Genomic DNA, 27,831 nt, shown 5'->3' with positions numbered 1-27,831 from the left:
AGCGTTGCGTGACTTATGCGCCACCCTGTACTACAAGTTTGAAGAAAATTTCAGGAAAAATCGTCCGCCAACCTTTTTATACATACATTACTTAATACTGACACCGGTTTGATTGCGATAGGCCGCTGCTTCCGACAGGGCCGACTCGGATTGCGTCACCTTGGTGGTTTGGGGCTTATCCTAGTTAGATGGGGACTTCGCCCCCATTACATTTACCTCAGAATGAATTTCATTACGAAAAAATAAATTCATAAAAAAATTGCGCTGACATAAGTAACGTTTTGTCTCATATTCCGAACACTTAAGCTTTGATGGCCATTAAACAGTGTCTCTTTACTCAAAATGATACTTTTTCGCGAAATTAATTTGATTTTTGGATACAATAGAGCCCTCTTTTTCATTTGACTATAATAAAATTGATTTACAAATACATATTCATGGTGGAAAACTGAAAATATGTTTAATCACTTTTGTCTCAAATTCCAAACAACAAAAATGCAATTTAAAAAAAATCATAACTTTTAAACCACTAAGCCGATTCATCTGATCTATTCATCAAATTAAAGTCAATTAGTCAGTCTTTTTTAGAAAAATGCTATGCTCGCAAAAAAATGGTTTCTGCTTTTGTTTCTTATAGTTTACATGGTTTCGGGACCAATGGCGCTATATCGGTATCGATACCTGTAAATGATTTTAAAATGAAGACTGTAACCCAAAGAATGACAGGGTTAAGAATTTTAATTATTTATAACATTAAAATTCGGTAAATTCACATTTAAAAATGAAGTGTTAGCAATTTGAATCACGCATAGAAACTTGATTCATATTCCGAACACTCATTTTAATGAAGATTTCTGCATAACATATCATTTTATTTCATTCATTTTTTGTAGATTCTTACCATTTCTAGCACTTAACATGAGAACAAAAAATAAAATAGTTGAAAAAACTAAAAATGTAAATTTACTGAACTCTAATGTTATAAATAATTGAACAATCAAAACCCTGATATACATGTATCAATACAGCCTTTAATTTATAATATTAAGTATTTGCAAAAAAGTGACAGTCTAAACCAATGATAGAACGTTTGTCTTAGCATATTCTGTAAAATACAAGCATCGTTAATTTTTCAGTTTTAACACTACTTCAATATTAATTTTAATGAAAATTTCTGCATAAAATATCATTTTTTTTCAACCAGTTATTGCAGGTTCTTAAATTCTCTAGCACTTAACATGAAAACAGCAAACAGATTAGTTGAAACAACTACAAAAACTGAAAAATGAACGATGCTTGTTTTTTACGAAATTTGCTAACGCAAACATTTTGTTATTGGCTTTGAACGTCACTTTTTTGCAAATGTCTAATATTATAAATTAAAGGCTGTATCGATACCTGTAAATGATGTCAAAATGAAGCCTATACCTCAAAGAATGTCTGTGTTTTCATTATCCAATTATTTACAACATAAAAGTTTAGTAAATTTACATTTAAAAATGAAGTGTTCGGAATTTGAGACTGTTCGGAATATGAGACAAAACGTTACCATTTTTTTCTCATCAATTCTTTCTATATTTTCAAATCATTCATGCTTTATACTTTTCATGTTAAAATTACCTGCTTCGAGTAAATGTTGCATTGGGTATTTGTTACATTCGGGTAAGGGTGTTTCGGGTAAACGTGTTTTGGATGAATGGTGTTTGGGTAAATGTTACACAACCCCCAAGAATAGACAATATTTTGAAGAAAGCCTAAATTATGAATGGATCAATATGATGACAGTAAACTCAAAACAATGAAAAATGCAATCTTGAGAATTCGATGTTCGTTCCAAAATGCTGATTGTTTAAATCGGACAAACCATGATCATAATTCTTCTTTGAAGAAAATCGTTTAAAAACAAACAAAATGAATAATTTGAACGCTTTATTCTATAATTAGCTACTGGTGACTTGGGGCTTTTTAACAAACCCAAACTTGCCTTAATTACATGTGATTTGAAGAAAAATCGATATACATTTACTAGTTGCGTGAACGCACCCGAAATCATTTACCCTACCGAAAATAACAAACAAACTAAAACAAACTTCACTCTACATTGAGTGACAGATGAATCATTTATTCTTGAGCCGGTTGAATAACTCTATTTCATCTCGTCATTTTTGTGATGACGTGCGAATCGACACACAAAATGTTTTCTATTATTAAAAAAAATTAATTCACAACGTGCATGAGTTCGACCCGTCCACCGACAAAAAAAATGTAATCGTTATGAATAGTTGTGAAACTTGTATCTGCAATTACGTATGTCAAGTTCAAACATATGTTTTGTCAACAGTTTAGCTTGCTTACGCAAGAGTTAAATCTGTTTTCAAATCATATAATTCCGTTCAGCAAAAACCGCTCCAATACACAAAATTGTGTCAATGCTTTTTGTTGATTCCTCGAACCATAACCTGCAGTAAGCGCAACGAGATAGAAAGTTATGATACCTTCAGTTACCTCAGTTTTGAATACACGTGGCTGCAATGCAACTCCACAACCGATTGTAATCACTGATCGTGGCGTTTGAACTGGATTCATACCACTGCTTTACAAACGAGCGAGAAGCTTCTATTGTTTACTTTCCGATTTTCAGCCTTATTTGAACATCATCAGAACGGAATACGCTCCAACCGTTCATCCCCAGCACTGGAAAAGATTCGACCCATTTCTTTCCATACTCGGCACCGAAACGAATCATTGAGAATGAGAAGACATTCTTTCACTGAATCCATGGGCTGTGAATAATAGAGGAATGACATTTCACGCCTCGCTGAGGGCGTTTAAACTGATGTCAGCTCGCGCGATGTTCGCTCGACATCATCGAACAGTAGTGCCGTGACGGCCATTAAATGCCTCGGTTCGACTGCTTCTATTCACATAGAAAGATTTGATCGTATGTTTGTCATCAAAAAATGAAGAAAAATCAGTCCACAATATTATTTCATTCAAAATGCCTTGTTTATTAATGATTTTCTTTGATATAAATCAATAATTTATATTGTAAATCAAGTTTCAATTATTAGCTTACAATTGAAATGTGTTGAATTACTGTTTATGTTTTTACGTTTGTTTTTTTTGGAAAATCTTGTTTTCAATGCTTTCGACGTTGATAAAATCATTTCTATCGACGATGAATAACCATAAAATCCTAGCTAAATGTTTTTTAAAGTAAGTCTAACTTTCGCATTTTTTCGAGTATCGCTAGCAGCTGTTTGGATTTATTTTCTCCCTCTTCTTAAATCGTTCATTTCAGCGACCTTCATAGCCGCAAGTTCAATCAGTAAAGACTAGTCCTTTCGCTAAAATCGTTTATTCTGTGTCAATTTAAAATCTTTCCAAAACTTTTTCACTCTGCTTCCGACTTATTATAATCCTTTTTTATTTTTTGTTAGATTCTATCACATTTCATAAGTGTTGTAACCTCTTCCAAAACATGTTTCCTTCGGCTTCCGATTCGCATCCGATGCAGAATATGTTCCACTCGCGGGTTGAAATTTCGTCTCCAGAGCGTTTTAATATCCTTTTATCAATGAGGCCACATGTTGCTTTTCCTCCTCCGATAATCCGTTCTTCAGCGTTCGTCTTACTGTTATTGAGAGATGAGCGGGAAAGACAAGAAAACGATAAGATGAAATGGTTGAGTGAGAATTGAATTTTCTTTCAGCACTTTTTTTTCTTCTTCGTTTTTGCATTCATGGCAGAAAAACACATGCACAAGCTCACTTAGGAGAAAAAGGATAATCCCCAAAGTGTACAAATGGTAGAAGAGTACGACACATGCTGATAGATAGATGGGTTTGGAGGGAAATGGGATAACTTGAAAACAACGCTGTCTGGAATGGCTGCTCTGTGCGGAAAAGTTGGAAATTGCAGAGTCATTCTCGCTTCACAGCCCCTCTCTTTCTATGTCTCACTGTCTTTGCTATGCACGAATGGCGCTGTCTTCCAACCGTTGGACACAAATCCCTTCCGGTGCCTCGGGGGGTCGGGGAGCGCCAGTCCGGAGGAAGGAACCTGCCCCGTAATTTAGTTCTACATGAAAGGCACATTCACACGGAAGTATTCAATTCAATTTCATGCCTGTTATGAGGAGTGACGGATTCTTGTTAGTTCGGTAATGAAGGATGAACACAGATGATTGGTAAAGGATTTTTTTTTTGTAATCGGAATGACTGGCGAAAGCGAGCGTTAATCGACGATATTGAATAATAAAGGGGAATATCATGCTGAATGCTATAAATGTGAATTAAAGCATGGAAAATATATGTTTACATGCAATCAATTTTACATTGATTAATATAGTTGTATAATCTCACAGATATTCCGATACTACGACTACAAGCAGATAGATATTTTTGTTGTTCTAAGATTTTTTTCACAATGCTATACAGTATTTACTGTAAAACTGCAGAAGTACACAGCCATTTCATGCCAAACCATTCTCAGATTTTCGTGAAAAGTGGTAGTTTTGTTCTTTATCGCAAAACATTAAACCGGTTTTTTTATTTTTTCAGTAGGATGACCATTTCCATTTTAGGGTTGTCCGAAAAATCAACTTTTTGCTCTTTTTTCCAAAAATAACTTTTTCAAAAATTCATAACATTTGAACTACTAGACCGATTCGGATGATCGACATATCAAATTAAAGTGAATGGTCTTTTTTGAAAAAACACTATACCTGCAGAAAATCCAAATTCTGCTCTCGTTATTATTGATTGTATATGTTTTTTATTGTTTTCATAGTCTCGGGACCGAAGGCGCAATATTTTTTTTTATGGAAAGCTGAGGATTTTTCACATAACATATGTCGAGACCAGAGAGACATTTTTTTTCGTTTTTGAGTTATGATTTTTCAAAATCAGCCGATGGTTCTAAAAGTCATTTTTTTCCTCTTCTTTCCAACACAAAAATTCATAACTTTTGATCTACTGGACCGATTCGGATGATCGACACATATAATTAAAGTCAACTAAATAGTCTTTTTAAAAAAATATTAGACTTGCGAAAAAAAATGTATATTGATTTCGTAATTATTGATTGTATTAGTTTTTTATAGTTTACATGGTTTCGGGGCTGGGGATGCTGTATTTTTTCATATTTTTTCTTGAGAGCTAGAATGCGACTAGAATGCAATTATTTGCAAATGTGTCATTTTTGCAAAAATAACTAGCATATTGGCATAAATTTTATATATCGATCATCTAAATCGGTCCAGTAGTTCGAAATTAATATTAAAAAAAAAGCATTTTTAAAAAGAAAGTGAAAAATGATTTTTGGAACCATCGGTTTACTTTGGAAAATCATAACTCAAAAACGAAAAAACGCCTCTCTGGTTTCGACATATGTTAAGCGAAATATATGTTAAATTTTTTTTGAGATAACAGTAAATATCGACGAGTAATGCAATTCTAAGACATAATCAACAATTAAAAAACAAAATCATCAACCAATCAACAATTTTTTTGGAAAACCCCGATTTTCGGTGATCTTTTGTTTATCAAAAAAAAAAAAAAAAAAAACTCAAATTTTAACGTATGTGACACTAATAAATGAAGTTAATATTTTGAATATGGTATATTATCGTGCAAATCAACATTTCACAGCAAGTTTCGAATGAATAATCGAGATAACTTTTTTTTATTGGTACTCAAAACCATACGTTTCGTCTCATCTCATCCCAGAGTGTCGATTTTTTGATTTACATTTTTTTTCCCCGATTTCCTTCACCAAGAACGTCCCCCCCCCTTGGGGGATTTTTCGATTTTCAGAAAACTCAAAACTTTGACCGCTTTACGCCACTCTCCCTTAAGTCCCATTGAGCTGATATTTTGCATAGGGTGTTTTTTCGAGGTGTGAGCATTTTGTATAGGGTAACTTTTTGAAATTTTAGGGTCGATTTTTTCCCATACATTCATTGGCACCCTAATATGCACCTATTCCATGCCAAACCGATAGAGTGATTTTCGTGAAAAGTGGTAGTTTTGTTTTTTATTGCAAAATATTAGACTCGTATTTTATTATTTTTTTTTCATTTGGAAGATTGGATTCCAAAAAAAAGCAGGATGTATGAATGCAGTTTTTTGCATTTTTAATATTTTTTTAAATAATTAAACGTTTCACAAAAATAAGTTTTTCGATATATTTGCTGAAAAAAAGGTAACGAAAAGTTGATCATTTTTGGTCGGTAAAATCAACCCCACAAAAATGATCAACTTTTCGTTATCTTTTTTTCAGCAAATATATCGAAAAACTTATTTTTGTGAAACGTTTAATTATTTAAAAAAATATTAAAAATGCAAAAAACTGCATTCATACATCCTGCTTTTTTTTGGAATCCAATCTTCTGCAAATTGTTCCAAACGGTTGTATGGTCTATACTCAGTTCCTGGCCAATCGAACGATTGCTCACAAGCCGGTCTACTTGGATGATTTCAACGATTTCATCGATTTCCACGACGATTGGCCTACCAGTACGGGTTGTATCTTCGACAGCCACTACACCAGAACGAAATCGATCAAACCAACGCTGTGCTGTGCGAATCGTTACAGTATCGGGTTCATAAACTACACGAATTTTTTCGGCCGCCTTCGTTGCAGTTTTACCTCGCAGGTAGTAAAAACGTAAAATATGACGAATTTCTTGCTTGGTGGACTCCATCTTTGACGCGCTATAACTAGAGACTGAGAAGGACAATCACAACACTGTCAAAACGACACTTGTAGCACAGATTGTCGTCTTTAAATAGCCGTATAGTATGACCCGATGCGATAAGTACAACACAAGATATGTTTAAGTGTTGCCATATATTGACAATATACGACATTTCTTTTTCCCCAACCCAATACAAAAATAATTTCGACCAGTCCCATGACCCATGTCCAAATTCAATACGACCACAAAAGGTCAAAAATATTTTTGAATTTAGGTGATTTGGTAGCTAAAAGCTTCAATAACAAAAAAGGTAATCGGGGAAGAAGAACATATCGTAAAGTATAACATAGCAATATTTGCCGGGGCTTTACAATTAATTTTTCAAAAAAATGCACTACAGAAACTTTTTTGTTATTTTTGGTGTAGAACTACGTCAAACTTTTCATGGGGGCCCATTTCAATGTTTCGTATGTAAAAAGTGTATTGATTTCGATCGTTAATATCTTTTCAATTAATGGATGGATTTTGATTCAAATAACAAGTTAGGAGAAAATACCCTCAGCATTTTGCTTAAGACATACATAATCGATATAGTAAGGCAATCAAACAATGTAACGAATAAAATAGGTAAGTTTTTTCCGATTTCATTCGCCGTTCACATACTCCCACAATCCAAAAAGTTACATTTTAGAATTTAATTCGGGCGTTAGCTTGCTAAGGTTTCTTCTTCGACAGTTGCATTGAGTGAGAGATATAAATTGTTGTGCTGATCAGAACTCGGCAATGTCATATTCATCTTAGGATAGTTAGGAAATTTGGAAAATCGAAATTTAATGTTCGATGCCACATGACCTAAAAATGCATGAAACGTCATCTCTAAAAATCGATCTGGTGTCATCTCGAAAAAAATTGTTTGGCCAAAAATTGACTTTTTATGACTTAGCCTGAGAAGCAATGAAGGTATGAAAACAAAATAATTATCGTATTTGAAGAACCGACCATATACATTTTGTTTATAGGTCCAAAAAATGTCCTGTGCAAAGTTTCAGTTCAATCGAACATGATTCAGAGGTGCCTCAAAGCACTCAAAGTTTTGTTTTTTATGGCTACTTAGACTAAGTCCTAAAAAGTCGATTTTCGGCCAAAAGTTTTTTTTCGAGATAACACCAGATTTCGACGTTTTATGCATTTTTGAGACATTTGGCATCGAAAACAAAATTTAGATTTTCCAAATTTCCTTTACTCCCCCCTTGGAAGATTTTCAAGGATCGAAAAATCAAAACTTTAAGCGGTTTGAGGCACCCCTAAATCATGTCCGATCGAACTGAAACTTTGCACAGGTCATTTTTAGGGCCAATAAACAAATTGTACATGGTCGGTTTTTGAAATTTGACATGACCATTTACGCTGCCACCCTAAACTATATAGAGCGTTCGAAAAAAAAACTTAACCTCAACTCTCAGCTTTAAGAACGGCTATTTCAGACAGCAGGTCGTCGTTAAGTTTTTTTTTTTAAATTGGACTTTTTAAAGGCTAGTTGCTTAAAAAACCTCTATGATTCAACTCTCTTTCTCTCTCTCTCTCTCTCTCTCAATTTTAAGTTTTACACTGGGCAGCGATCAGCCAACACCTTGTGTTGAAGCTGACAGTCAATTTGGAATTAACACTAAACCTACCACGAGGGATCAAATGACCCATTTTAAACTTTTTGTCAAAATTTTCTTGAAAATTACATTTTCACAACCTCATTTGCCTTCAATACTTTTCTTAAAACATACATCTAATGTATTTTTCAGTGCTTACTCCTCGCTTGTTTTTTTTTTTTACTGATGAAAATATGTAATCTGCCCTAACTACCACAACGGGTCATTTGACCCTTGAAAACATTTATATTATATCAGAAAGATTTGTATGTGTGGTTGTGATACAAAATCATTGCATCACACATTTTTGCTTTTGATCCAGTATAGTCCAGCATAGTCGCATAAAATATTGAACGAAGCCTAAAAATTTGTTAACTTTGAAAAATCATAACTTAAAAACGAAAAAGAACACATTTCTGATTTTTCAATATGTTATGTAAAAAATCCTCATTTTTCAAGGAAATTTAAAAAAAAATATAGCGTGCTTGATCCCGAAACCATGTAAACTATATAAAACAGATACAATCAACAATCACGAAAACAAAATTCATTTTTTTTCGCAAATGTAATATTTTTCCTGAGAAATCTAGCTCATTGGTTTTAATTTGATATATCGATAATCTAAATGGGTCTAGTAGTTCAAAAGTGATGAATTTTCGAAAATTGGAAAAGGAGAGAAAAATGATATTTCGAACTATCGGTTAACTGTGAAAAACCATAAATTAAAAAAAGAAAAATAACACATATCTGATTTCGAGATATTTTATGTTAAAAATCCTCAGCTTTCTAGAAAAAAATATAAATCAATATAGCGCCCATGGTCCCGAGACCATGAAAACAATAAAAAACAATTACAATCAATAATAACGGAAACAAAATTTAAATTTTTTGCAACTGAAGTATTTTTACTAAAAAGAAGAGGTGATTGGCTTTAATTTGATATATACTATAACTAGAATACTAGAATTGGTCGAGTAGTTCAAAAGCTATGAATTTTTGAAAAAAGCCATTTTAGGAAAGAAGGGATAAAAGTGATTTTTCGGATCACCCGAAAACGGAAATGGTCACCCTAACGAAAAAATAAAAAAATACCGGTCCTATTGCTTGTGATAAAGAGCAAATCTACCACTTTTCACGAAAATCTGAGAACCACTATATCGGTTTGGCATGGAATGGCTGAGTTACAGTGCTATTTTACGTGTAAAAATTGTAATTTCATTATTTTGCTAATAATTGTTATCCCAAAATGTCGAAATATACAGGAGAAAAATGGTATACCACGTTTCTGAACAAAATTATATAAATCGAGTCATTGTTCACTAACTGTTCACAAAGGGTCACTTGACCCGCAGTGGTAGTAATAGGTTTACATGAAATATCGGTAGGTTTAGTGTTATAAATCATGTTGTTTATTTTTTTTCCTGGAGAAAGCTTGTGTCAATGTCAATGAGTGTTTTAGAACACATTGGTGACCCTTTCCGACCAACCACTCAGTTTCCGGGTATAAGGCAATATTCTAGTCTAGAAATTTGAAAAAAAAAATCCAAATTTTTTTCCTTCATATTTCTGTGGTTTTGGCATTCAAGAATATACTCTAGAACTGACTTATCGAAAATCCTGATATTTACCGAGTTAGAGCCATTCTATGATGCGGTATCTATTCCAATAATATCGAATTTATATGGATACAATCTGCAGGCCTCTCTCCATCGCATGAACCACTAAAAACTGATAGTTTTTAAATTTCACTATTTTTAAAAAATCCGGAAACGTAAGAAAAAACTGTTTAACCCTTTCATTACGGCAGTGTGCTCCGCCGAAGTGCTACCCCTTTACGGAGCACTGCGCCGAAAAGTATGCACATCGCGCTGGTTTGATCCAAGAGCAGTATGAATTTCATGTCGTCTAAAGACGACGCTCGTACACACAGCTCGTCGCATGGATGTCGTCTATAGACGACGCTCGTAACAAAAGGGTTAAACCGCATTTTGTTTTTTAAGCGGCTGCCATTTTGCCAAAAAACGATATTTTTAACTTGTCCGAGGTTCATGCGATAGCGGCATCTTTACTGATTCAGAATCTGTTCGATTTTTCTGGTTCAGATAACCAGAAGAGATCGTGTACGCCATGGCACAACTTTTTTTTAACCCTTTCACTTCATGAACTATTCTAGTTATGAATTTTTTTTCTCCGTTGAATTTTAGTTTTATTGTTAAAAGATAGATGAACAAATAATGAAATAATGGAAAGTAAACATATTCCTTGTTTTATTTTTACGGAACTCGAAAAAACGTCCGAAATTCGTGTCTCTACACTAGAATACCCCCTAAACGTCACTACGGTTCAAGTCGGATGAAGAATGTATTCTACTGCGGTGGCACCTGTGTTCCTCGATTGGAAACTGAAATAAAATTTTGAAATTTGTTCTGCATCGGTCGACGTCGCCGCCGTCACCACCACATAACAGATTCGGTTCGAATTTTCTTTTGTCGATCTGCGGAAGATGTTGCATAGTACTTCGTGTGCTTGAAAGTCCCGTTATTTTCCAACAGATGGCGCCGCTAAAAATGAACAAGATTCATTTCAAGAGATTCATCTATCACTAGCGTATATGTGAAGTTTTAAATCATTTCGTTTATTTGTTCACGAACTACAGTTGTTTAAGTGTCACTACCTGAGCGTTCGTATAGAAGATGGAAAAAGAGGAATATCGTATTTTGATCGAACATTTTTTTGTGATATGAAAAACTCCAGAACAATCAATGTAGTAGTTGACGAAATATTATTCCACTTCTGCTCCTTCAAGAACAACAGTTTATCGGTGGTTTAGTGAATTTAAAATGGGCCGTTCAAACACCGCAGATGCACCTCGCTCTGGAAGGCCCAAAGAGGATACGAATCCAGATATTGTAAAACAAGTTTGAACAATCGTAGAATGAAGCTACGCGAGTTAGCTGAGGCCGTAAGCATTTCAAAAGAACGAGTGGGATACATTTTGCACGAGATTTTGGACATGAAGAAAGCTTTTCGCGCGAAGGGTGCCGCGTTTGCTGACCGTCGACCAAAAACTGCAGCGCGTTGATGATGTAACAGCCGGATTGGTGTTGTTGAAACGTAATCGAGTACACTTCTTTCGACGTTTTGTGACAATGGATGGAATGTGGATCCATTACCACACTCCTGAGTTCAATTGGCAGTCTGCAGAGTGGCACTGAGGCATATTTCGAAGACTTAGACGTTTTGTACTACAGAAAGAGAATCGAAATGTTGGAAACCCACTATACCAAGTATATTGTCCTCGAAGGCAACTATGTTTGAGCAATAAACACAGCTTTGCCCAAACAACGATTGTTTTCATTAAAGATCCCGGGACCCATATAAGATGTGATTAAAATATTTTATAACTGGTAGCTTGGAAATAATATAGATATTTATATCTTTGTGTTAATTTAGCAAGAACTTACAGTGCTTCAAGAATCACAAAAAAGCGATTTGACACTTTGCTACGCTAGTTTCATCGTCACCATCATCAGCAGCTTCATAATCCAACTCAACATGGTTTAGAACTGTCAATTCAGGTTCCATTCGAATAGCTAAATTACAATTCTGAACGGTTGTCTCATCTCTTCTTGAATGGCGTTAACGTTCCCTGTGGAACTTTTGTCGTCTCAACGTATGCATTAACTAGCGTCATTTATTAATACTTAGTTGAGATTTTCTAAGCCAAATAACACGCCGTGAATGTATTCCGAGGGGCAAGCTCTAGAATACGCGTGATCACAGTGCAAGTGGATGGAAATTTCTTTGACGAAAAAATCCCCCGGCCAGAACGGGAATCGAACCCGAACACCCGGCATGATAATGTGAGACGCTAACCACTCGGCCACGGGTGCACCATCTCTATCTTTACCATTTAGTAGAAAATCGATGTTGCAATGAAAAATCATAGAAAGTATGGAAGAACCATATTGTAACAATTCGACTATACAGAGATAACAATGAAAGCAGAAAGGTATGGCTCGTAACGAGATATCAATCATCGATTTAAATCGGTCATTCGATTTTAAGAAAATATTTTCGTCGACGATCATTAATAAAAATCGGTTATCTATAATCACCTACTTAATGATTCCCTGTGGGTATCATTCAAATTATTGCGAAAAACTAGAAATTAAGTACACATTAGTTGGTATAGTTTGATGATATTTCGGAGCTCTTTCAAGGGCTGACTGATATTGCAGTCACAGAGTCTAGTAATCGATCATGATTTGTTGGAGATCACGTGACTGCATGGTGGACTGGTACAATACCCACCACGCTGCATCCATCCATAACAAACAGTTGGGTATTGGCATAAAATTTTGAACTTACTATGATAATGATCTGGATGGTTACCTTGGTGAGGACGACGATGCTGTGATACACTATACAATCAAATATTTGGTAAACATTTAATGTACAAAATACTGTATGACGGGCTTGGGACAGAAAGCTATGCTGTCACCCCGAATCTCGCAGATCCTTGCCCTTCGAAGCAAAAAACATTATAGTTGATTATTGATTATTAAAGGCCGGAATTATATAATAAAAATATATTTTTTTTTATTTAGCCCAGTAGTCCACAAATATAATGTTATTTCCTGAAATGTACTACTATATCGACGAAAGTTATACTTAATCAATGTTAGCGAAACTATTCTACATATCGATCCGTATCATCCCATCACAATATTTTTCATTAATCCCCATGGTCGCAAAAATCACCTACTGAGAGATAGAATTTCTACTTGCTGGAAATACCTTCCTCATTACAACATCGGAAATTTAGTGCATACAATTTATGAGTATTACTGAGTACAAATGTGTACCATCATATATATTCTTTCTCAATTTGAGAAATATGGGATATTGAGAATTTCATCATTTGAATACAGTGGTAGACATTCGTTTAGCCGCACCATATTTTTCCTCAATATTTTTAAAAATAAGTCACTTCTTTGTACAGTTTTGCTCATAAAAGACGGTTATTGTTTATTTTCTTCGAATTCATTCTAAAAAAAATATATTCACATTTTGTTTTCTAAGTAATTCAAATATGTGGAATCAAGGTGGACATTCGTTTAGTGGGGACAAGCAGCCCACCCATCGTGGTGTTTACAAAGTATTGATTTCCTTGAAGATAATCTGGGAATCGAACAGAATCCCTAGTTGAGAAAATGTGCGTGGTCAGAGATTGTAGTGAAAAAAGAAGAAAATCGAAAAAATATGAATCAGCATAATGCGGTACAAGAAGTGACGTTCGAAAATGAACATATCGTAGTGAAAAAAAATCTGGGAAATTATTAGTACAGTTGAGCCAAGTAAAACCATCCCCCTGTAGTAGTGATCTCCAAAGAAGAAAATTCCGGTAATGAATCGCTTGTTTCGGATCGATCGAACAATAAGGATATGCTGTCGAGCATATACAGCAAAGTGGAAAACATGTTGAAGAAAAATGATTCCCGCACGGAGTCGGTTGGAGAAGTTCATTTGGTTGAGCCATCGTTGTCTGCTGAGAAGTTTGATTCACGATCGATGTTTTTGCTGGACTGTGGCTCCGAGAGGTTCATTTACGTGGAATCGAATGTGGCATCAGACATCTTGAGGGATGTTATAGAAGTGAACTCCGTTTCTGGAATTCCTTTTTGCATTTATGAACAATATCAACGAAGGTAAGCACATATTTTATAATGAAAGATTGATTAAGTGAGAGAGCGGAAAAAAATGTTAGAACTAACCATATGTGGAAACACGATAAACAAAACTTTGCAAATCGTTGGGTGAAATTGAGGGGAAAAAACATGGATACATAAAAAGAAATTTTATTATAAATGTTAGACTACTGTAAACCAAAAAAAAAAACATTTTTTTTTTTTGACGACTGCAAAACTTAATTTCATTGTAACAATTTAGGACAACAGCGAGAAATTGAATAGGACCAATTAATTTTTTTCCACTCAAAACAACCAAATTTTAAAAAGTAGAACAAAAAAAAGCTTTTTCCAAATGAATTCACATCAACTGTTGGAAGGAGAATCAATTTTTAAATCAACTAGAATATTTTGAGAATAAGTACGATAAAATGTATGTGAAGGGAAACTATGTACCTAAAAGAAAGTTGTACAATCTAATTCTTGCGTTGAAACAGTATATCTTGATAAACCCCTAAGTAATCAATAATATTATGCATATTTGGATTAGTTTGTATCGTTATCATTTTGTAAGGATAAATGCTTCTATAAACTGTTGATTTTAGTCAACGTTTTTACTTCTGCTTAATTGAGTTATTCGACCCACCAGAGAAAAGTCTCGATAAACATAAATTAAAATTATTAATTAATAATATTCCATCAGTTCTGTAAGCACTGATTATTCTGTTTGGGAAAACACAATCATGTCTCCCATACTTTAGTTGTATGAACAGGGTAATATGGGGAAAGTACTTATCGAATTAAAAAAATGCGTGATTCTTTCTTTCACACACGCTTTGAAGTGGGATTTTTTTTAGAAAAATGAAGATATTGAATCGTATATGTCTACAGCCAATTAATAACGAGAATGAGTCCATCAATCGCTAAAATAGCTTTTGAATGTACCGAAGGGCTGGAAGGCCAGGAATGAATTCCTGTAAGGGCATGTATGAATCGATATTTACATAAAAGTTCACGAGAAACTAGAAATGTGGGATATACCGATGATAGCAATTAATTAAATAAAACAAAATGAAGATGATATTGACGAATGATAAAGAAAAATAAAACGAAGTAGCGCTACGTAAGCGAAGAAGAATCAAGGGAGATGAATTTACCTCCAACAATAAAGATATAAATAAAGAAAACTAAATATTGAAGAAGATGAAAGATTAAAGATTAAAAGAATATGAAGATGATGATGATGAAGATGATGAGAGGGAGATATATTCAGCAAGAATGATGAAAATAAACATATTGCACCAAGAAAAATTTTAATGAAGCTGTGAAAGCTCATCAATAATGATCGATAAGACTTTTGGGGAAGCTTTAAGGAGATATGACCATTTTTTGTTCCCATTTAGAATTGGGGGATTACAGAGTTGAAGGAATTTAATTTTTAATTACAACCGGAAATAAAGAACAGTAAGTGAAACCACATTTTTTACGATATTTTGTACAAAAAAAAATTAACCTAAATTTTCGTTTTCTTTTTGTGACAAGTCGAGCTTATACAGAAGAAGATAAATGACAAATGAAAAATAACAAGAATTTATAAATGTGGGATTCTAACAACACTTAAATTCAATAGTTGCATACTAGTTCATAGCAACTAGAAATGTGTAATCCAAAATAAAAGAAAAAAATGAAGTATCAAAATGTTTGATGATAAAACATTAAAAAACAAATGAAACTTTTTTTTTTGCAAGGGAACAAAAAAATTATAATGAAAAGAAAATTAAGGATAGTATTGAAATACAAAGAGATTAACAAAAAAAAAGCACGAGTAACGAACTGAATATGCAAAGAAATAGTAAAGCCAAAAAAAATAAATAAATAATGAAACAATGTTTTTCTGCATTAAGATGGAAGACTCAAAGGAAAAAGAGAAAAGAAAGGAAGGAAAAATGGGTATAGAAATCATATAATAAGAGATTTTAAGAAAACAAATAAAAGACGTATATAAAGATGAATACAAAGTATTAAAATGTTTGAAGAGAAAACGATAAAAGACAAAGGGAATAAAAAGAGGAATCTATAGACAGAATCAGAAGAAAATCAAATAAAGGGAAAAATGAAAAAGGAGACCGTCATACCTACAGCTATTTTATAACAATTAATGCGTTCATCAATTTGGCATTATTATGCAGAACAATTTTGAATGAACCGAAGAGTTTAAGGGAATATTAAGTGGGGAAATTATGGCAGAGAAAAAAAGGGAGATAACTTTTGAGTCTACAGCTAATGATATAACAATAAATGTGTTCTCCAATCGTTAGCAATTAACTTTTGAGTTAACCGAAGAGCTGGCACTGGACTCATTCTAAAGTGGGAAATACAACAAACGAGTAAACAAAGTAAAAACAAAAAGAAGAAGAATAAAGAAGAAAAAGTAAAAGATAATAAAGAAAAATTGAAGAATAATCGATTATATAAAAAAAAAGATTGTAAGAGAAAAGCAAGGCAATATATAAAAAAAAAAAAGATATGAAGGGTTATGATACTAAATGAAGAAAAAAAATGAATAAAAGAAGAATCTAGTTGTTGGGGAGTACAAAAATAAATGTAAAGAGAAAAAAAGAGAAAAACGAAGGTAAATTTGATAAAGAATAATATATAATAGGAATGAGAGTAATGGAATACAAAATAAATAAATAAATACATGAACATGGAAAAAATATCAAAGAATAATTAAAATCGAAGAATAGAGCAGAAAAGAGGAGACGAAAATAAGGGGACTGAAGATGTAATGTTATGCAGAATTGCGGAAAAAAAATAGTAATTTATTTCTTTTTTCTTTTCTTTTCCGAGTTTTTTTTGTTTCGCGAGTTTTTCTCTCCACAGAGTATATTTACAGGTATTTGAATGCGGAACGACAGAATGGACAAGGAGTCATGACCCGGAATGAACGCGCTAGAGTGATACAGATGCAAGAATGGAAGGAGAGGAAGACCGTACAACCGCAACCTCAACCTGGTCAATAAAAGGGGAGGTACACACACCTGCACAGGCACTATCCACAGATTTTTTTTTGGCACAGGCACACACACCTGTAAGATTTTATGATTTTTTTTTTAGTTTATGATTTTATTCATCATTATTTTATGATTAATGATTTTAATTTGCTTTATTTCAATGGTTTTATAATAACTTTAACTTTAATAATAACTGGTTTTATCATTAAAAAAAAAATTAAACTCAGATTAAATATACAAGGGTCATGTGTGGAAGAGAACATTCTATTCAATTATATCATTTTAGAGAAAAAAAGAATATAAGAGGAATACCCAAACTAGGGAAGAAGAGCAAACTAAATAGCAGAACAGAAGTTCGATTTAGAAAAAAAAATTGTTCAAAACCGAACGAAAATTTTCTAATTAAGAAACGATTTCTAAGAAAAAAAAAATGTTTAAAAAAAAATTATGTTAAAAAAAAAGTGTGTAAATGAAAATAGAATAAAAAAAGTGTAAAATGATCTCCCTGGAACGATGGAGATGGATTGTCGACGAGGAGCGATACATGGCTAGGCGAGTCAAGGTCAAAACTCAGCATAGCGCTGAAAAGGAGAGAAGTGATTCGGCATCCCAGCCGGATAGTCACAGGAAGGAAGAGGACGACGAGTCATGCGGAAGGTCAATGATCGAAGGTGTCGGGTACTGTAGGATGATGGAGAAAAAAACAACAATAAGCATTCGAGAGTATTGGAAACGTGGAGTGATCAATCTGGCTCTAACAAATCTGGAATAAAAGCTGTGAAGAACGTGATACAACTAAATTCCATAAATGAGGTAATGCAAAGGTTGACGCAATAAGACTACAACTACCTCCATAACGATTATTTATCGCCGAAAAATCTGAAGTTGAAGATAAACAGAAATCACATGATACTAAAATGAGCATCGAAGTTGAACTAGAAGAGATGACATAACATTATATTGAAAGCTAAGATTGCTGCCGATATACCTAAACTTCAGTATGATTGAAGAAAAAGCTGGAGAAGGAAAGGATGCAATGCCCAATGGGGCAAAAATGGTGACATGGAATAAAATGAACGCAAACACTAAAACCGAAAAATAAAATCAAATAAAACTTTATGAGTCGGAAGGACCGCAAATACACGTATCTGGTGGAGAAAGAAGGATGAGACTGCGCAACGCGGAAGAAGACAAGCAGCAACCCACACCTAGTATCAGAGACCAACCAATTGATGAGTCACAACGGAAGACGGGAGCAGCTGAGGAACAAGAGGAACGACTGTATGAATTGATATAAAGAACCATAAATTCCTATATTCCTGTTTTAACAAATGTTTTAATTAAAAGAAAAAAAAAGTGATGTAAACAATAACCCAATAATTTTGTTTGTTTGTTATGAATAAACAAATATAGGATATAGGAGTATTAACCCGCACGACCCAGTTTTAGGGAAAACTCTGCAAGTTTCCCCTAAAACTCATTGAGTAGGGGGAGATGTAACGCCCTTATTTAATTTCTAAGTCCCGCTTATGTCGAACCGGTCTCACTTTAGTTTTGTTTATTCGCCAAATTTCCAGGGGGCAAGTTCAAAATAGCGGTTTTGATTGTACAACAGGGGTTCGCGCAGAGTCAGCACCACGGAAACGTGTGCGTACAATTCTAGCGCGACCCGAAAAATTAAGTTAGTAAATAAGAAATTGTGATTGTAAACAAAAGAGGTTAATAAAAAGTACTGAGCCAGTCTGGCGCGGTGAGCAGTGCGCAGAAACCAGTGCTACATGTCCACCTCCATTAAGGATCACTTTGAAAACTCGATTTGGAATCGAGTCAGACAGCTTTTAAAGTGTTGCCATATTGATTATAGCCCAACATTCCTGAATTACTGCCTTGAGACTGGAAATGTTGTCAAATTGTCATCCGTTTGCATAGACCATCTCGGCCAAGATTCTTCATAGGTTCTCTATGGAATTGCATCGACTGCCAGCAGGTCATTCAAGAAGCGGAATGTCGTTCTCGGCAAACCATGCCTTCGGATCTATGCATAATCCTGCTGAAAAAACGACATCCTCGGTAGCGTTATTCTCAATATGGCCAATCAAAACCAGTAATTGAAGATACTTTTCGGAGTTCATTTGGGTGAAAATGAAACAAATGAGAAGCTAGCTGTGATAGGAAACGGCTCCCCACACTGTCAAACTTCCGCCCCCAAAGTTTTGCTTCGATCTCACGACATGCCGTTGACTTAAATTGTACCAATAGCAACTGTAACAGTCCGGACCATCCAAATTGAACTTGTTTCGCTGGAAAATACAACATTTCTCCATTCTAGTTTCCATTCCATGTATTGCCGGGCGTAAATGAAATGGTTCTGCTTATGGGTGGCGGTCAGTTTCGGCTTCCCTTGAAGTTTTTTCCACATGATGTTTGGTGACTCATTCAAGATGCGCGCAATATGCCTCTTCGTTACTGGAACAACCGATTCTGCCTTAAAGTATGAGCAGGACATCGTTTCCTGGTTGCTTCGTGTCTTATTCGACCTTTAAGACGCAAAGTAACATTGGTGTTCCCATTTGTTGGTCGTTATATCCCATACTTTTGGCACTATTTTAAGAAATTCCGTATCACTTTCTCAGAAAGACCAATTTTTGTTACGATCGAGCGATTAGAAAACTTTTGTTCACTGAATATCTTTATTATTTTCCGCCCTCTTCCGTCAATAGAATACCTTCCGCCATTCCTTTAAATTCTACGTAAATCACTAATCTGACCAACCTCTTACGCACATTTAATATTTATCTTGTAAATTGAACATTCCCAGTATTTTTTTTTTTTCAAAAAACACAGATAAAGGCTTGGTGATTATGCGAAAACTCGATTTTTATGCCCTGCGGCTGAACGTATGTCTCGGGGAAAATCGATGTTGCAATGAAAAATCATAGAAAGTATGGAAGAACCATATTGTAACAATTCGACTATACAGAGATAACAATGAAAGCAGAAAGGTATGGCTCGTAACGAGATATCAATCATCGATTTAAATCGGTCATTCGATTTTAAGAAAATATTTTCGTCGACGATCATTAATAAAAATCGGTTATCTATAATCACCTACTTAATGATTCCCTGTGGGTATCATTCAAATTATTGCGAAAAACTAGAAATTAAGTACACATTAGTTGGTATAGTTTGATGATATTTCGGAGCTCTTTCAAGGGCTGACTGATATTTCAGTCACAGAGTCTAGTAATCGATCATGATTTGTTGGAGATCACGTGACTGCATGGTGGACTGGTACAATACCCACCACGCTGCATCCATCCATAACAAACAGTTGGGTATTGGCATAAAATTTTGAACTTACTATGATAATGATCTGGATGGTTACCTTGGCGAGGACGACGATGCTGTGATACACTATACAATCAAATATTTGGCAAACATTTAATGTATAAAATACTGTATGACGGGTTTGTGACAAAAAGCTATGCTGTCACCCCGAATCTCGCAGATCCTTGCCCTTCGAAGCAAAAAACATTTTAGTTGATTATTGATTATTAAAGGCCGGAATTATATAATAAAAATATAATTTGTTATTTAGCCCAGTAGTCCACAAATATAATGTTATTTCTTGAAATATACTACTATATCGACGAAAGTTATACTTAATCAATGTTAGTGAAACTATTCTTCATATCGATCCGTATCATCCCATCACAATATTTTTCATTAATCCCCATGGTCGCAAAAATCACCTACTGAGAGATAGAATTTCTACTTGCTGGAAATACCTTCCTCATTACAACATCGGAAATTTGGTGCATACAATTTATGAGTATTACTGAGTACAAATGTGTACCATCATATATATTCTTTCTCAATTTGAGAAATATGGGATATTGAGAATTTCATCATTTGAATACAGTGGTAGACATTCGTTTAGCCGCACCATATTTTTCCTCAATATTTTTAAAAATAAGTCACTTCTTTGTACAGTTTTGCTCATAAAAGACGGTTATTGTTTATTTTCTTCGAATTCATTCTAAAAAAAATATATTCACATTTTGTTTTCTAAGTAATTCAAATATGTGGAATCAGGGTGGACATTCGTTTAGCCGCATCCTAAAATTTCAATAAAAAAAATTGTACGACAAATTTCGAGTCCAATCGGTAGCTAATATTTAGTATGTCCACCTCCATTAAGGATCACTTTGAAAACTCGATTTGGAATCGAGTCAGACAGCTTTTAAAGTGTTGCCATATTGATTATAGCCCAACATTCCTGAATTACTGCCTTGAGACTGGAAATGTTGTCAAATTGTCATCCGTTTGCATAGACCATCTCGGTCAAGATTCTTCATAGGTTCTCTATGGGATTGCATCGACTGCCAGCAGGTCATTCAAGAAGCGGAATGTCGTTCTCGGCAAACCATGCCTTCGGATCTATGCATAATCCTGCTGAAAAAACGACATCCTCGGTAGCGTTATTCTCAATATGGCCAATCAAAACCAGTAATTGAAGATACTTTTCGGAGTTCATTTGGGTGAAAATGAAACAAATGAGAAGCTAGCTGTGATAGGAAACGGCTCCCCACACTGTCAAACTTCCGCCCCCAAAGTTTTGCTTCGATCTCACGACATGCCGTTGACTTAAATTGTACCAATAGCAACTGTAACAGTCCGGACCATCCAAATTGAACTTGTTTCGCTGGAAAATACAACATTTCTCCATTCTAGTTTCCATTCCATGTATTGCCGGGCGTAAATGAAATGGTTCTGCTTATGGGTGGCGGTCAGTTTCGGCTTCCCTTGAAGTTTTTTCCACATGATGTTTGGTGACTCATTCAAGATGCGCGCAATATGCCTCTTCGTTACTGGAACAACCGATTCTGCCTTAAAGTATGAGCAGGACATCGTTTCCTGGTTGCTTCGTGTCTTATTCGACCTTTAAGACGCAAAGTAACATTGGTGTTCCCATTTGTTGGTCGTTATATCCCATATTTTTGGCACTATTTTAAGAAATTCCGTATCACTTTCTCAGAAAGACCAATTTTTGTTACGATCGAGCGATTAGGAAACTTTTGTTCACTGAATATCTTTATTATTTTCCGCCCTCTTCCGTCAATAGAATACCTTTCGCCATTCTTTTAAATTCTACGTAAATCACTAATCTGACCAACCTCTTACGCACATTTAATATTTATCTTGTAAATTGAACATTCCCAGTATTTTTTTTTCAAAAAACACAGATAAGGGCTTGGTGATTATGCGAAAACTCGATTTTTATGGCCTGCGGCTGAACGTATGTCTCGGGAAAAAGCGACGTTTGAATGTTTATATCCACCGATGCCGCCTTGTGTGTGTGTGATTGTGACACAAGTCCTTTCAATAAAAGTGACTTAAATGTACTATCACTACAGGAAATAAGTATCCCGATAAAAAGAACATTCCTAGTTGTTTTGTAAGTGTTTCAAGTTTTTTTTTCAAGTGCGGCTAAACGAATGTCTATCACTGTATAACAGTTTGAAATACAAAACTAAACAAGTTTTTTCGCAAGAGTGCACTTTGTAAAAGGGGTAGTTATGATCAGTCTTTAATTTTCCCAATCTGAGATGGATTTGATACACTGTGTATTATCTCATGAAAACTCCAATCTATGATGGACTAAAACCATTTCGAGGATTTTTTTTTATGTTTAGAAAAAAAAATTCGAATTCGGGCAATCAGAGCTTAATCGATTCAGCTTAATCTGAGTTATACTGCAGCGATGATTTAAAAAAAAACACTTATCTGTCATTTGGCAAAGTAGGGCAAAGCCTGATTAGAACACTTTGATTGCTTTTCACCGCGAATTATTCGCTCGCGGGTAAACGTTGCTTCACTGTAGCTCAACACAGAGAATCACTGCAAGCTTAATTTATATTCAGTATCCCTCCACCTTTTGTCGTGACCATTTTATGAGGTGTTCATGCTAACCTCAATAGCAATATTAGTTGTAAGAGTAGATATTTCATCATCAAAGTTTCCATTTAAATATTTTTTTATAAAATATTGTTATTTTTATTGTAATACTATGATGAGTTATGTGAATTGATTGTGCAGATTTCTTCCAAGAAATATACACCCCGATTCTGTATTCCGCCGGATTGGCATTTCGTTCGAGTTATAATTTCGCTTTCCCTATTTCGAACGTTTTGTCCATTTAATTTCTGAAGAGAAGCAGATCGAACGAAATGCAAAAACAATTCGAACGGAATACAGGAAGAAATTTTATCAAGTCGATCGAAATATTTCGAATCGATCGAAATGCAGAATAGAGGTGATAGTCATGAATAGAACAAAAGTGATAAAAAGAGAAACTGCAAGTATGCATCAACCAAATAAAGGTTTACATTTTAGAGAGTAATAAATACAGTTTACATAAAAATAATGAACTATGATTAAATTTTCCGTATAGAATGAATATTCGCTAATAAAGTATTAAGTTTTCTGCAAGGAATATTGGACAGATTTTTTTTATCTGTTATGGATTTTCTACCACAATCATGAAATTTTTGTAATATATTGAAATAATTTTAATACTAGTCGAATAAATACTACGAGTTCGAATAAGCAAAGAACATCAATCAATTATTTTCATTCAAGATTAAAAAACGTTAAACTGTCTCCAGGGATGAGAGGGTACACTTACTTCACCACACATCAAATTAAACGAAGCAAAAGAGACGGAATTGGATTTAACCTTACACGCGATGCTCATGACACCTTTCGGGGCAGTTTCAACGAAGTGGCAAATGGAAATGATAGTCAGTTCCAAAAAAATCCATCACTAATCGATTGTTATGCGAAAACATTTCGAATCGATCGCAATCACACTCCTTACGTTTGGTGGGCATCAAACTCTAAGTAGTACCCCCAACTGGCAAGGTTTGCTAGAGTTTATGTTTCAGCTCCTTGTAGTAGTGCATACAGTGAACTACTGTTCTGTAATCTATCGGTTGAAAAAAATTATAATAAAAGTAAATTTAAAATAAAAGTAATGGTGAACTAATGTTATGAGTTAATAATAACTTAATTTTGACAAACATATTATTTATCTGATGTTAATGAGACATTATTGATTTTTTCTAATATCCGATATCCGCCGGATAGTAGGTCACTATCCAGTATCTGGCAGGATAGCAAATATTGGCCGGACCCGGATATCTGTTTCATCTCTAGTTCATACATCTAGGTAATTGAGGAATATAATTATCATCTTGGGTGTATTTTTATGAAAAATAAATGCTTTGTATGCTCATAGATGACAATGATAATGATTATGAAACGTTATAGAAAATAAAGTATCACTTATCAATTATTTAGAACCGGTAATTATTTTTATCTAAAAAAAATAATTTTCAATCCAATTAATAGATATTCTATGATCTATGATTTCCCTTTAATTAACCCTCGTTTACTCGAGCATACGGTTTTACAGACCGAGAATCAATAATTTTGTTTTGAGGAGACTGAATTAAGTTGAAGGAAATACATTTTCAGGGGTTTTTCAATTTAATTATATCGTTTTGACTTTAAATAAATACCAATAACGCCAATAATACACAATAGCAAAATTACAGAGCTACGCACAGTTTATGACACCGTGCGCGGGTATACGAGTTATGATTTAGCGCGAGAGTACAGGAGGGTTAAAACTTTGTTTTTTTTTGTTTAGTACTACATTACAATGGATTTTTTTAATTTTTCAAAATGATTTTTTGATACAGTCAACGTTGGTAGATCGCAGCCTAATATTTGAACAATTAGTTGCCCGTTATGCTCAAAAGTTTGGCCACCCCTGATATAGACTATTTACGCTATCGGCACTGACATTGACACACACACACACTATGAGTGGAGTGAAATTGAAAATTGTCGCAATAGAGGATGTTATGTTTTAGTAAATAGAAGCGATAATGTGTCGTTATAGGGAAGATCGCAATAAAGAAAAGCACGGTGCCCCCCAGGACCGTTTGTATATAAAAAAGTGACCATCAAACCCAAGTATAGGGCTCGATTTTACACCTCTGGGCAAATTTAAAAAAAAATCCCTAGTCGAATTTTCGAGAAATCTTGATTTGAAGTTTTTAGGTCAAAAAAAACCAAAATAATCATAATTATATGTACTTAATATCGCCAAGGTACCTCCAAAAAGGTCCAACAAGTTGTGCGAGAAGGTACAAGTCAACCGGAAGGTACATGTTGCCGTTGTTACAATTGTAATTATTTACAACTGACTTAACTTACTAAACAGGCTTAAGTATGTTGTTTATACGGTTTACTTTGTAATAATTAATACAGAGGAAGCAACGATCGGCTAAATATTTATAGTTCACTTTGTTTGATTGCCGACCAACAAAAAAAAAATCAGCGGCATAGTAGGCTTTGAAATTTTAAAATATCCCTAATCATTAAGCTCCAGCAACGTTGACAGACATTGAGCACGTGGTTACGATATAGTTGTATTTTTTCTTGTGATAATCTCGTGTGTGCAGTTTTTCGTTCAAAATGGATCGTCATGAAAAAACAGAAAATTGGTGTGCGTACTTTGTCTTTCAAGGACAACGCCACTTCGACTGATAAGTGAAAGTACAAAAATTGTTGTCGGACAATTTCTGCAAGGTTTCGAAGCTGCTTTCCTGAAAAAAAAAATGCTTTCCTGAAGGATTTTGGGTATTGGCCCAATTCCATGTACATAGGCCCTTCACCCTAGTATTTTATTTAGTTATGCAATCTGTTCATTACATAGGTATGGTAAAAAGTATTCGAGCGTCGGGAGTAAAAATCGAACCAGGTGTAAGGAACAAGCTAGTGGAGATGAACCGACAGCTTAAAGATTTATTCGAAGTATTTCAGCTGTCCAGCGTCACGGAAAAGGTTGCATCTTCGTCAGATCATGTTGTTGCGTATTTCACGTGTGTACCCGAGCTCATAAACCGTATTAAGCTGTCCAGGGCAACTGCTGGAGATGATTGTCTCGTTAAAATTGGAATTGACAGGGGTCGGAGCTTCTTCAAAATCACGTTATCTTTGATTTTCCCGCCAACAGAGCTCCTAGCTGAGATTAGATTCAAGGATGGTGACGTAAAGAAGCTATTTATAATTGCTCTTTCGCCAAATCTTGCAGAAAAATACAATAATATTTCCCCTCCCGGACGGATCTACTCAAACTGCACGAGGTCGAAAGTTTGGTCGCCGGGAACCTCAAAATAATCAACATTATTATCGGCATTATGGCACACTCCTGGAGGAACCTGTGTCCATATTGCGAGGCCCTCAAAAGTGAGCTTGGCACAACAAATGATATCTCGATCAATGTCCCTCTAGTTTCCATGTCAATGTCCCTCTAGTTTCCGGTAACGATGGAGACAAAATCCTGAACCTTTGCCCGCCTCCGCCACTACACATCACGCTTGGACTCGTTAAAACGATTTTCAAGTCCGTCGAAAAGAAGGCGCTAGACTGGGTAGACTTGTGAGTGAACCAAGCACAGGTGAGGCATTAACAGATGACGTACGGGTTTACTGGAAGAGCCTGCCACGTGCTTGTAGACGCTGCCAACTATTTGGCAGACAATTCTGAGCTTTCAGATTACGTCATGGCAAGTTATGCTACTAAACAAATGTTAAAAAAAATCTTATTATTGTTACGATTTTCAGGTTCTGAATAATTCTAAACCATGTACACAAAATGCTATTCGTTTAATCTGGAACATGATTTTGAAGAGTCAATCGTTGAATTCACAAAAAGCTGAGAAAATCTGCAACTGCCGTCTACGTCTAAGTACCACATCGCTAAGTACCACGTTGGTGAGTTCTGCAATGAAACAGGTAGAGGACTCGGATTGCACAATGAGCAGGCTTCCGAGTCTACGAGTCATTCCAAAGAAAGCAACACTTAAGTTAAACTAAAACCATTAAACCATATGAACAACATACTTAAGCCTGTTTACTGAGTTAAGTCAGTTGTAAATAATTATAAATGTAGCAACGGCAACATGTACCTTCCGGTTGAAAACATCTCGGACAACTTGTTGGACCTTTTTGGATGTATCTTGGCGAAATTAAGTACTTCGAATTATGATTATTTTGGTTTTTTTGACATAAAAACTTCAAATCAAGATTTCTCGAAAATTCGACTAGGGATTTTTTGAAAAATTTGCCCAGAGGTGTAGAATTACCTAAGGAATCGAGCCCTATACTTGGTTTTGATGGTCAGTTTTTTTAAAAATAACGGTCCAGGGGGGCACCGTGAAAAGAATTTCTATGCGATTTTGAAGAGACCTTCAAACATGTCGTTATAGAGAGATTTGTCGCTATAAAGATTGTCGTTATAGAGAGCTTTGACTGCAATACAATTTCTTAATACGATTCTTCTGCATCCAACATATAAACGCGGATACTGCTTCACTTCACTTCTTTTTTTTTTAAGAGTCTTTAAACTTTGTAGTGCATTCGCCTCCATACGAAAACTGCCGAAAACTTTGTTAGTTATTCACACACATTATGGTTATAGAAAACACACTACAACGCATGTGAATGCATCACAACCAACACCGTGAAATTCACCATTATCCTAAGTTCTACTGCTCGGGGTGTCAGATGGGTACTATTCGAAGCCACAGCGCGACTATCTACAACGCATTTCCGACTCTGCTAGACTGGCGAATGTCCACTGCGCTCCACTTCAAACCCTTCACGCGTTCTTGACCTCTTAACTACATTTGTACAGAAAAGGGGAAAAAC

The 27,831-nt window shown here is 34.9% G+C and overlaps 1 protein-coding gene across 7 annotated transcripts in view; it reads right to left on the bottom strand.

The window, feature by feature from the left end:
- Positions 1-2,984: 2,984 nt before the first annotated feature.
- LOC129771424 (FH1/FH2 domain-containing protein 1) overlaps positions 2,985-27,831 on the bottom strand; it is a 268,143-nt gene continuing 243,296 nt past the window's right edge. For 5 of the 7 annotated variants that reach the window (XM_055775046.1, XM_055775043.1, XM_055775045.1 and 2 more), the window contains one exon: positions 2,985-3,634. In XM_055775046.1, the coding sequence (XP_055631021.1) occupies positions 3,561-3,634 (74 nt within the window). In that variant the 3' untranslated portion in view covers positions 2,985-3,560. Of the gene's footprint in view, positions 3,635-27,654; positions 27,804-27,831 lie in introns of all 7 variants that reach the window. The other 2 variants (XR_008742368.1, XR_008742369.1) reach the window with 1 other exon arrangement.

This window comes from Toxorhynchites rutilus, chromosome 2 (genome assembly GCF_029784135.1).
Source record: "Toxorhynchites rutilus septentrionalis strain SRP chromosome 2, ASM2978413v1, whole genome shotgun sequence".
Lineage (NCBI taxonomy): Eukaryota > Metazoa > Arthropoda > Insecta > Diptera > Culicidae > Toxorhynchites > Toxorhynchites rutilus.
The sequence above is the reverse complement of the archived record's forward strand: the minus strand, read 5'-3'. Positions and strand labels throughout refer to the sequence as shown.